Source organism: Sphaeroforma arctica (assembly GCF_001186125.1).
Source record: "Sphaeroforma arctica JP610 unplaced genomic scaffold supercont1.864, whole genome shotgun sequence".
Classification (NCBI taxonomy): Eukaryota; class Ichthyosporea; order Ichthyophonida; genus Sphaeroforma; species Sphaeroforma arctica.
The window spans coordinates 16,571-29,510 of NW_014039694.1; the positions used below are offsets into that span (position 1 = coordinate 16,571).

The window sequence follows — 12,940 nt, forward strand, 5'->3', positions numbered from 1 at the left end:
ACATGTATATATATATGTATATATATCAAGCCTGTCGTCGTATTGTATATGGTGTTTGCATTACTGATTGGCGCAATCTAACTTGTTGACATACAACAACTCACAAGTACTCACAGTTGTCTGTTGTGATCATTTATACCATCGAATCGATCCTTACCCACTTCTATTTATATCCTCATTCTATATATGGTGTCTGCTTTGCAGGGTGGCGTCATTAGTAAAGTCGCCCAACTCTGCGCAAGTAGAGACGCGTGTGCAGTCACTTCAGAATGACCTCAAGGAAAGCAAGAGGGAGATTGATCAGTTACTTCAATCGGTTGCCATGGCACCAGTTTTAGGCGAGACGTTTTTTGCCGGACAATACAGTGGTACTCTTTATGTCTATTTTAAGGTGCTATCGAGATTTTACATGTACAATGGTACTCTGTATCTACTTTTAGATGCCATGCTAAATTTAGTTTTTTATATGTACAATGGTTCGTAATCTATTTTTAAATTCCATGCTAAACTTAGTTTCGGAATGGACAATGTTACTCGCTCTATTTTTAGATACCATGCTAAATTTATTGATTGCCTGTGTCTACGCTTTCCATATCCGCTATATGTATTGGGAAAGTTTCGTGGTAAGCTGCGTTACTTAGACCCCACGTGCATGCTTTCAAAGGCATCTCATTTGCCTTAATGCAATATAAGACCATGTGCAGACGCCTGCAGGAGCCCCAACATATGTAAACCAAATAGCATCGGACATGTATCACGTTTCTTTATATATAGTCGACGCGTGGCTGCATCCTCAACTACACCACGGCCTGCCTTCTGAGCATCGAAGGTGTTTGTATGGCCCGTGGTAGTAAGGGCGCTGGTTACTGCCACAAACACACACGCTGATACGGAGAAGTGTAGATGTCACGTACACTGACATACATGCGCATGCCTTACACTGTGATATCGTACCTGGTTGTAGACTAGAATAATTTACACATACACGCTCATAAGCATCTATAGACAGATTTATATAATGCTTGTTACAGCCACAGGTATCTTCTATCTACCACTGCTGCTGGCCTGACCCATCCACATGCACGTCCATATGCATCTATACACTAAATGATACAATGTTCATTACAGCCATAAGTATCTCCCATCTGCCATGGATGCTGGCCTGACCCATCCACATGCACGTCCATGTGCACCTATGCACAGACAGATTTGGTATCATCATTCGCATACCCACTTTGCTCAAACAGCATATCATGACCATGTCAATTGTAGGGGTTGAGGTGAAGGTGCATATGCTACCAGAGGAGCTGTCTGCTAAGATTGTCCGCTTACGAGCTACTCATTTGGCTAAGGTGTGTTTGGTGTGAACTACATACTGATGTGTGTATATGATATGGAAAAAATCATAGATGAATATATTCATGGATAAACATATACATAGAGGGATTTATTCATAGATTGATATACACACACACATATATATATATATATATATATATATATATCCATAGATTAATAGAATTTATATGAATATATCCATAGATGAGTATATTCAGAGTTCTATATTCACATAGAGTGCACGTCGATACAGGACATCACTGCCAAGCAGCAGCTGCGTATATCAATACAACAATTCACCCACCCCACTATATGTAGTACATTGTACTAGAGATAGTGCATCCCGTCAGTCATAGGGATTGAGCAAATAAATTTTCCTATGTGTTATAGAAGACTTCGACCACTCGGATAGTTACAGTTTTCTTGGTGCACAATTATATCTTGTAGTAGAGTATGTAGGTATATATATGAATGTTTGTATGTATGTATATATGTATGTATGCATGTATGTATGTATGTATGCATGTATATATGTATGTATGTGTATATGTATATTTGTATGTACATAAGTATGCATATGTGTCTAAAAGGCTCGGTGGGCACTTTTTGAGTATCGATAGGTGACTATCGCGACATATACAATACTACAGCCAACAAAGTCTTGGCTAAGTGGTTGTTGCTTAACCTATGAATGTTCTGATCCGCTACACCACACATACAAATCAGGTGGAGACGGGGACTGCGCACGTGTGCATACACGGAAACAAGTTAGTCGCATCCAAATGCGGAACCATCTCCAAAGGTATGTAACGTATTCGAGAGCGCCAAACAAGAGACCCTCCTAGATACTTGACTGCGAAGCACCCATCACATTTTAAACGTCGATTCGTCAACCGAATCAACACTCACTACAAACGCAGTTTGAACACTTTGTTTATGATGCCTGATATTGGTTTTTGAAATTAGGTACACAGTGCGTTATTTTGACTTGAATGCCGATGCAGGGAGACCATCTACCTACACACGCACACGTCCCCGTCTCCGCATTGCATGTCTTCATTCGTGCAGCACACCGTCTAATACCATACATCACGCACATACAGACGTGATCCATTGCGGCCAGTTGGTGAAGTGTGTCACGACAGAACTCGGTGGCAAGGGAGGGGGTAGCCCTACTTTAGCAGAAGGCAGTGTCTCCGCTGAAGCGCTGAGTGCTCAGGCTATCGTCGGTGCTGTCGAGTATGCACTTCGAATGTGAACGTACGATTTTCGCGATAAAATAGAAATACACGCGATGATACGACTCAACATAAATTTGTGTAAAGGAGTCATCTGGCTCTCTGACTCTCTGACTCTCTGTCGTCAGAGTCAGACTCGTCGCTTGTCAGTACAGTTGTCCTGGTTGACTTTTAAATATAAAATAAAGACAGGGGTGTATAATTTAGAGGGCTATGTTAGGGGGTGTCTTTTTTTTAAAAGAAAACGGGTTCGAAAGTCTTTTTTTTTTAAAGTAATATGGGTTCGGATTTAAATTCGGATTTTCGCTACACCAATGGATGAAGGCTAATTTTAAAATTTAAAGAGGGCAAACTTTATTGGGGCATCATATCCTAAAAATAATTCGATACAGTAATTGTCCTTCGGACGCTAGTCCGATCCGCGATCGATTGGCCATATTTTGTGCTTTCTTCTTTCTTTACTCCTAGAGAGTATTTCATTTTGTACCAGGACTGGGTCAATCTAGCCACACGTCAGCGTTATACAAGTCCATCCATACTTAACAGACCTTTCTGGCATCATAGCATGGAGTGAAACTGGCATATCCAATTGTACGTACGCTGCACCTATAGTAGATGACCAGAAATGGCACCACATCGCGCATGTGTACAATTACACACAGGGATCTGTCGAGGTTTATTTTGACGGCGAGTTGCATGCTATATGCATCGAAGAGGAGCCCATACGAGACAATGTTTATGAAGGTATTGTGTGGAACGGTGTATGTTGTTGTTTATATACGTTTGCACAAACCGGATTACAAGTATGAAGTTGTACGTGTGAGTTTTGCTTATGAAAGTACGCCTACATGCATGTGGCTAGGGATTATCCGGAGGTTCGAAGAGGACAAAAACAGCGTATTTTTTTCTTCTTCAATTTTTATAAAAGGATTAGTCAGTGCAATATAACTGTTGCAGGTAGTCAAATTCATACTATTCCTCGACAGTGATGCATGCACCTGTACGATGTTTTAGGGTTTGTGGGTTTTAGGATGGTGGCATATATGTAGTGTCGACGTATGGGTCTTTCTCATAGGAGGTCGATGGTATTCAGATGTTGTCGGCTCTAAGCGTTAACTTCACAGTGCCACACCAGTTTGGGGTCTCGTAACACTTGTCTTGTTCACTTTGTTGCCATTCGAAGATGTTCACAATGTATGCCTTTAATGGAGTTGTTTCTCTCGATTCCACTTCATAGATTTCGTGCGCGAATTTCCAGCAAGATCCTCCATAGTGCTCGGGAGCATAGGTCCGCAACCGAAGCACAATATCTTGTTCAGCAATTTCGCGGGGCTGCTCGATGACTACAGACTGTATACCATCCCTCTGACACAAGACGATGTTCGCCAAGCCATGGTTTGCATAGTATGTGTGGAGGTATAGGGCTATGGCGCAATGCTTCTCATTGGTCGTGCTTGTGAAATTCGGATGAGGGCATTATAATAGGCCTGTGTATGGCGACTGTGTTGATAACCTGATCAGATCCTTTGCAGCTTGACGATAGGGATAATATTATTTGTTTCAAAAATTGGCAAGTATGTATGATACAATGTATGAACATATGGTCTTGACGATAGCCATCTCAATGAGTGCCAGGAGGTTCTTCTCGTTGCTATCTTCCTCTTCGCATATTTCGCGTACCAACTTCCGATTCAAACCTCGACCACATACAGTTGAACACCCCAGCCCAAACGGACTTCTCATCGAACAGTTCGCAGCACAGGACAAGATCCAACCGCACCAAACTACACCTTAGCGGACATACGAGTTACCTTGGAAGGTACACGGGTATAATTGGATTTTGAAGATTGGAGGGACAACCAAAATCTGTAAGTAGTTGTTCAGATATTATAATATTTAGTTTATAATATCCAACATCTACTATCGTCTCAAATAGGTCCAAGTAAATGAGTCATACCAAATACTCAGGCTATTGGGGCCATCAAAGTGAATTTAGAACACTTTGGAAATATTGGAAAAAGAACTTGTATTAAATTATTTTAAGTTCAAGAATAAAAACCAATGTGTTATCTTATTTGATCTGGATATTTTAGACTGACCGGAGGCCGTATTTCTACACGCCTCAATATGGTACCAAAACCTGTGTACTCTGTCGTGATTATCCGGGCGATCAACTTCGAGCAGCGCCGCCAGACGATCAGCAGAGATCGCGACGCCCTGATAGTTACACTTAGCAAGGTCAAACTGAAAATCGTACCTATCACAGCGCTCAAAAATGGTATCAAGTGGTCCCAGTGCTCCGAGCCATCAACCGAGGTAATTGACAATATCATCAATATATACCCATAGAGTCGTGCATCACTGAATACACCGCGGCAGATATGAAGATGCAGGTTTTCCATCTTACCCAACATATGATACAAGCATAGTCTGAAGGGCGTACAGATGATCCCCGTTCGTTGTAGGGTTTAGTTCGTATTTATAATGAGACGTTGAGGACATACTCGGTGGCGATAGACAAACCCCACCTAATCCACAGGGCAGCTATCATTCAAATATACCGCAGAAGATGCAGCTGCATGCGTTTATGTTGGATTGGCACAAGAATGCAAATTTTTATAAGTTAGACCTACATAGGGCTCTTCAGAAAGAAGGGGCGCCTAAAGCGATATTGAACTTTATTGTGGATAGCAAACAAAACTTACAGTCGATGTCGTTTCAGGAAGCCACTGCTTTTATTGTACACACACATGAACAGATCCTGGGGGGCAACGCATACATAAATGTATTGGCATGCATGGAGTTAAATCCTTCGGTGCCACTTGAGACAGATTCGGGACTTTGGATGTAAAGTGAAATTTATGGAGACGCGACAGTATGAGAATCCGCTACAGATATACCGCTAAAATAGTGAGCTGAATCTAATACGTCAGGCTATGGATGAGCATGTTATAGTATTATTCTTCGTACGCATCCTCACTGGCGAGAATACTCAGCGGAACAAATTCATGATGTATTTCGGGTGAGTATTGACAAGTCAGAAGAATACCGCCGGGCAAATCTATCTCGACCGCAAAAATTTCGGGAGATTTGCGTTTACGCTCACGCGTGCGTGCGGAGGCAAACAAACGGGCTAACCCGCATGCACCACCAGAATTGAATACCCGGGCTCTCTGTCGGTCACGTGAGCATAATCTCCCTCCTGGTCCAGCACATGCACCCCGCTGTCCTAAACAACAGTGAGTACTAATCTCGACCAGCCGTGCACATCCTGGAAATGCTCCCACACAACGTACAATGGCTGTGGGCGCATCTGCGCGTACACAACAAGCGACAGGTAATAATTTCCGCCCTCGAGTTAATCTAGTTGTAAACCGTTATGGACTTCAATAGCTAAAGTAAATTGACTAACTAAATAAAAACGCGAGAGACTAAAAGTAAGTTAGCTTACAAGTCCGGTTGTTAACTACTTGTTACTTTAAAGTAATAAGTAAGAGACTGAGGCCTTAGTCAGAGGGCACCCGACTTTTGTAGGCCGCCGAGTCTCAGCCGTCATTGATATTTTATTAAGGATTTCTAAAAAATCTAATAAAGATTCAATTCTTTGTTATATGGACGGTTGGCACTTTTGGCGCCTTTTAATTATCTCTTAAGAAATATTAATTTATAATAATAGAATCATCCAATTAATATATTTAGAACTGAATTTAAATGGCCACTTTTCAAGAAAATAAATATAAAAATATAAAAAAATAGACAGTCCGTCCCTAGGTTGGTGTGATAAGGCCCTAGGGGTCGGCCCGAGGTTGGTGTTATTAATAGTTAAATATTTTAGTTTGTAAAAACTAAGTATATTAATTATTAGTTTATAAAAATCTTTGTTTATCTTTTAAAAGAGGAAACATAAATAACCTTCAACCTTTATACTATGAGCCATCTCGTATAGTACATTATATAAAAGAAAACTATTTATTATATATAACTCAAATTATATATAATTTATGTATTAGTAATAATACATAGTAAAACCTTTACACAAGACAATGCTAGAATTATTAACTCTAATAGATAGTAATGTCTTATATGAATTTTACTCTACGACCTGCTATGATATCATAGCCCCCCGCCAGCTCTAAGCCATCGAATATAATACTGTCTAGGTACCATTGTGGAGAAAGAGCGAGAAAGGAAGCAGGTGCGGTGTACAACCTAAGGAGATAAGGTATGTAAATACTTGAAATATTCTAAGTACTATAGTATGTAAATATTTCTCACGTAAGTGAGTCCACCCTTGTTCGCTTGGTATTCCTAGTTCCACCCGTTTGCTGGAGTACACGCTTACATGTCATAGACTTTGGAAGTTTATCTCTATAAGAGAAGACCAGAACTCAGTCCAGGATAAGAGTGCGCAGTAATCTTATCTGCTTGAAGTAAGAGCTCGTCTTTATCTTCCAGGTTTTTATGTAGGCGCTTAAGCCACTTCCTATTTTTATTTTTTAAGTAATCAGGATCACCAAAATCTGAAGACGTAAGGTTATAAACCTCATTGTCGTGAAACAATGTTTTATAATAAGTAATTCCGTTAACGGATTCTATACCCTATTATTTTCTTGAACTCTTGTTATTCAAGGGGTGTGGTATCATCATATGTACGACAGAGTATTATTTGGTCACTCGGTTTACGAGACAAGCCCACATTAAGTGCGCTTGTACCATCTACATTATTAATCTCATATAGGTATCAGACTTTTCGTCATGAACAGAGATCATGTACGGACCTATATAGGAAGAATATAATTTACCAGTATCCGAATTTCTCTGGAATATGTTAACATAATCACCTTTCTTGAAGAAAACTTGTTTCTTCTTTTGAGACCAGCGACCCTGCGCTTTTAAAAGCGCAGTCTTTTGCTTATCTTTAAGTACAGGGTATACAACCTTGTGTACTCTATCTAATCGTTCCGGCTACTTTAGTGACTGTAACTTTTCAGGTACCCCTTCTACAAGAGGTTGTAACACACTTTTTCTACCACGGAAATTGTGTGATGGGGTTACGCCGGTTATAGGATGAGGTTTTTCATTCATCTGATCTTGTACCCGTGTCAACGATAGGGCCAATCACTAGCATCGGTTTTAATGCAGTCCTTAATAGGAACTTAAGTTTCCTATGACAGACTTCATTGCCACTTTGCGTTTGTGGCCTATAAGGGACACCCCGTTTTTCACATATGCCAGATACGAGTTTAAAGGCCATTATTATATCGCTTATAAACTCACCGCCGTTATCATAACATAAGTATAATGGGTAGCTGTGATCGGCAAAGATGCGCAAGCATAATTCCACCATTGTTTCATGTAGTTTATTCCTGACAGGATAAAACAAGTTATACCTAGAGGCTATATCAAACATGTGAAAAACATACTTCTCATCATGTCGTCCTACTACATCCATTACAATTAAATCAATGATGACCCTGCGCATTGGTTCATCTTCGAGCACCGACTTTAGTGATGCCCAACCATAGCGCTTGATTTGATTCTTCTCGCACTCCACACACTTAAAAGTACTCTTGTTCGCAGAGCTTAAGAAGATTAAGGTTGATCAGACCTCTGCGCTTTGATTCTGCGACCATCGCATCTACTGCTGAATGCGTGAAGTTATAATATTGCTTGATGCACTTAAATGTATCAGCATCTGACGTATTCGAAGAAGTCTAAACTTCTCCTGAGTCTGAACTCTTGAGAGAGATTTCCCCTTGAATTATAGGCTCCTCAGGAGATGTCTGAGAAGCAGAAGCATCGATAGATATGGACTTGTCTATATCTTCATTTTGTACTTTATCCTTTAAAGGATAATCAGTAGTAATACTGTTAGAATCGTGCGCATAAGCTTGACTTAAGTCAGTCAACTTAACGAGTTGATCATATACTTCAGGCATGTATGATTCTAGTTCGGGTTTCTTCGGTCGCATCTTTCATACTACTATGAAAACGATCGGCTATAACTTCAGCTCTACTCTCATAAAATTTAGATGCAAATACTTCGTGAGTATTTTTCTCAGGCTCTGAAGACTGTGTATCATTCTGTGTTTCTGTATTTTCATGTACAGGATTATAAACAGTTTTACTATATATTTGATTAAAGAGAATGGTTGACTCATCTACCCTACGTTGAAAGTCATCTGAAGGCCTCTAAGTAAAAGTTTCTTCTGGGCCAATACGACGTATTATCGTATGGCGCCATGGCGTCTCTTTAATCGCCCGGGTACCCATATACAGGAAGGTGTCAACCTCACGATCCAAGTAAATTGGTTCGTTCTGTATCATATCCACTAGTTCTTGGAGCCAGGGATCAGATTTCCGTAAAGGACAACACAGAGTGATAGTGGCGTTCATTATGTTAACATAATTGAGCAATTGCCGGATTAACTTCCAAGGCAGATTTGCCCATGCGTTATGTTCTCTGAGATTATTTTCAAACGCGTTACCCTTTGGATGATTTGGGGATCTATAATCCGGAAGTTGTGCATTTTGTATTGCTGAAAACATATCAATTGTATGTTTACCCCAACTCTTTTTAGCTAACCGAAAGAATCGTGGGTGCAACTTCCAATCAGTTGCTAACAACTCTCGGACAGTCTTCTGATAGTCTGGTGACAGACGAGTCAACATATCCGGTAAGTGGTTGTGCACACCTGGTGTATGTTCTATCGTAAAAGAGAACTGTCATAGACGGTCATGCCATCTACTTACCAGTTGATTGTGTGGCTTCATATCATTAAGATATTTTAAAGACTTCTGGTCACACGCCACTTTAAAGTGTGTGCCATAAAGTTTGTCTTTAAAGAACTCTAAAGCAGATACAATTGCTAACAATTCCTGCTTTACAGTAGGATAATTTCGCTGTGAAGCATTTAAGCTCTTGCAAAAGAACTGTACTTATCTAGGTCTGTTCTCAACAACCTGATATGGTACACCTCCTACAGCATTATTCGATGCATCCGTCGCTATTTTAAACGGTATACCGTCTATCCAATTCCTTAACCTTACCACGTAGCGAAGGTCAAGAGGATATCTTTTAAAGGAGACGAACGTATTATATTACCACTTTAGAAGATATCCTCTCAACTGTCACCACGTAATATCAATGCTGAGTTGCCCCGTTGGAATCATCCTTTGAAGGCCTCTTCTTAATATGAACTTTCGGTATTAAAGTACAAGTCTGTGCATACCATGCGTCTTCTTGCATGTTGTACACTCTAGTGCATGCATACAAGAATCTTTACGTTTCCCATAAACATTCTGTTTAGGCTTGTTTTGACGTAAGACACTATCATATTCAACACACAACGCATACTTAATTATAAAACCTTTCTGCTGTTGTTGTTGAGTGTGTTGCTCCTTTTGGAGTTGTTACCATGGTTGTGCTCGCTCACAAACAGCTGCAGCATACATACCTTTATCTTGTTTAGTGCTATCACTAGTTTTAGATGTAGTTGTATGAGTCTTTGAAGACTCCTTCGTTGGCTGCATTAAGTGGTGTTGTGTCCATTCTTCAACTGTAAAAGCCTTAACGAACATATCCCACGTAAAGTCAGTCAAGTCTGCTGACAGCTTTATGGTTTTAGTGTTTAACCACTTATAGCCTACTTGTCGTGATGCTCTGTTCACAAGATTAGATATCATATGCATAAACATTATTTCTAATGTTCTGCGTTAGCCCTTGGCTTATTTTGCATACAACGCTGATTTAGGCGATTGTCAAAATCGAGTACATTGTTTTAGATTTCTTTGAGCTAGGATGCTAGATAGTAAAGGTAATCGCTTGTCATTACAGACGATTTCTTGAACTAAGTTGAAGACTTGCCTGCTGACAGCCTTTCTTTAGATCCGTGAATACTAGTCTCTTCATTACTTCTGACTTCCTGGAACTAACGCATGCGTTAACGCTTCGTAATATTCCATCATAGGATTGTGTCGAATTGACCGTTCTTCTCTCATCAATTGCAACATCGTTGACGTTGTATAGATAGTAGAGAAGTCTGCACTGTTTTCTTCAGTAGAGGTTTTAAATTCTTTAAAGCAGTTTCTCCGTCTCTGACAGTCTTTGTCCACGATCGATCATATAAATATTTGACCGTTTCCTTTGCTTGTTCTGAAACAAGCCCCGTGTGGAATTCAACGCGTTTCTGCATTGTTTCTGCATGATTGTAATGGCTTGTTCGTTCGTAAATATTTCTCGCTTGAGAGTACTATTCAATGCAAGCAGCATTGTATTCTGCGGTTCTTGGAGTAAACTCTGATCTATGATCAGGTATATCTACCAGTAAACTCGCAATTGGTTCTAAAACCTGTAAATGCTGCCTCTTTCTTTGAAAAAGTACCTACAGTTATCACAGAGTCACTCAAATGACCTGCTGATTCTGTAGTAGAACTATGTGTGACATTTGAATGTCCACTACGTTCTAAAGAACTTTCGCCATTACTAATATCTTGACCTAAATCTCGATGTCGCTTTATCCTTGAGGACGTTTTTGTTTTGCTTCGGTCTAATTTAGAAAGCTATGGTTCTTCTGCAAGAACTTTTGGTCTATTTACATTTTCATGTAATTTAGCCTTTCCTTTACTATTTGCTGCTTTAGCTATAGTAGCTTTTGCTTTAGCTTCTGAAGCTTTAGAAGGATGTAGAAATAAAATCTCAGCTGAACTCGGAAGTTCTTTACTGGATTCTGATTTCGAATGCGTTGTACCCGGTTTCCGATAACGGCGGGTTGCAGCATTTCCTTCTCCTTTGTCATCATTATCAGATGCTGACGCCCAACTGTGCTGAGCAGCACTTGGTTTAGAACTCTGAAGATCTTGTTCAGCTACCTGAACTTGAGGACGTACCTTGCTTGGAGACATCCTTTGCACTCCAGTTTGAATCATCTCTAAAGAATCATCATAGCTGGATAATGAAGTCTTTGGGTTTTCAAATGACTCATTACTTTGCATTTCTGCAGAGCTGCCCACTACTGGACCTTGAGTCTTTTTGGGTGCAGGAGTTGACTCCTCTTCACTATCAGAAAATATTGAATTTTGACCTTTAGAGGTCGTATGAGTGTAAAAGTCGGTCTCCTCTAGGCTGACTATACGATACCAAGACGTTTACGTTAAAAAGACAATACGTTAAAACGTTAAAACGCAAAATGTTAAAAATAAGTTTAGTTTCAGCCCTTGGTAGTGAGCAAAAGAATATGGAATTTTAGACTGAGACTATTGTCTATATGCTCCGCTCTAATCACTCACTACTTCGGTCTAGATTTGATTATATTTTAGTTACTTAGACTAGATATCATTTCATTGGACGCATATTTTACATTTCACGCTACGAACCAATTTCTACTCAAACTAACCAATAAAACATCTCTAAGTCCAACTTAAGAAAATAAAAAAATAAAGTCAAACACCAAGCTGATGCAGTATACATCTGCACCTAAACCCCATCACTTGGTACCTAGCTCTCCATCCCATTTAAGGCATACACGGTCACATCTAGTTGGTTGGCTAGGAGGAATCAAAACTATGTTGTCCTAAATTCTAACAACTCTGATCCTGTCCGTTTCTCAGTGGATTATCTTGCTCTGAGACCATTATCGAATTATACCATAGGTTTGTACCAACAACCATTTCATGCCTGAGACCCTCTCTCATGGTACTCCCGTTAAATAGATATTCCCAAAGTGACATTTTCAGGTGTCAGATTTGTATCATTCCTATATTGTGTACAATTCTAATTTCAGTGGAAAAAACCAATCTATATTTGGAAAACCATCTAATTGTCTACAGTAGAGTTCCATACTCTACTGGGTACTATCACATGTTCAGAATCTTAAAAATCATAATTCTTGTTCATGTCTAATACGTTAAACGGGTTCCAGTATTATATGTATAAACGTTAAAATGTTTAAACGTTTATAATATATGTTATCTGTGCAACTACTATTAGGAACCCGCTCTTTTTACACGAGGATGAACCTTTAAAGGTTGATTCTCGTCTTACTTAGGATCTACATCCATAACCTGTGTACCATCTTATAAAGATGATCCAGTGCTTCAGTGTATTTTAAAGAACGAGGAATCTTTTTAGATTGGCTTCTAGTTTGCCTTTGGCCAACTACCTCTCCTTCTTCAGGAGATGTATCCCCTAATCGATCAGGTGCTGTAGAAGGACTTGTTGCTTTAGCAACTTACGATGTTAATGAAACATCATGTGCTTTAGAAGCACTTGTTATTTCAGTAACCTCTGCTTCTTTAGAAGTACTTGCTTCTTCAGAAGTGTAAACTCCGATGGAAATTACTAGGTTTCAAACTATATTAAACTA

General features: G+C 39.7%; 2 protein-coding genes across 2 annotated transcripts in view; both read left to right on the plus strand.

Annotated features, from left to right (window-relative positions):
• SARC_08977 (hypothetical protein) overlaps nucleotides 1–2,775 on the plus strand; it is a gene marked incomplete at its 5' end in the record, with an annotated part of 13,076 nt that extends 10,301 nt beyond the window's left edge. Inside the window, 4 exons of the mRNA XM_014297025.1 lie at nucleotides 205–368; nucleotides 1,273–1,352; nucleotides 2,065–2,140; nucleotides 2,442–2,775. Of these exons, the coding sequence (XP_014152500.1) occupies nucleotides 205–368; nucleotides 1,273–1,352; nucleotides 2,065–2,140; nucleotides 2,442–2,596 (475 nt within the window). The 3' untranslated portion in view covers nucleotides 2,597–2,775. The remainder of the gene's footprint in view (nucleotides 1–204; nucleotides 369–1,272; nucleotides 1,353–2,064; nucleotides 2,141–2,441) is intronic.
• A 1,928-nt stretch (nucleotides 2,776–4,703) lies between these two features.
• SARC_08978 (hypothetical protein) lies at nucleotides 4,704–5,005 on the plus strand (the record flags this gene model as incomplete). Its single annotated transcript, XM_014297026.1, has 2 exons — nucleotides 4,704–4,892; nucleotides 4,928–5,005. The coding sequence occupies 2 exons, from the start codon at nucleotides 4,704–4,706 to the stop codon at nucleotides 5,003–5,005; spliced, it is 267 nt and encodes an 88-aa protein (XP_014152501.1).
• Nucleotides 5,006–12,940: the final 7,935 nt, after the last annotated feature.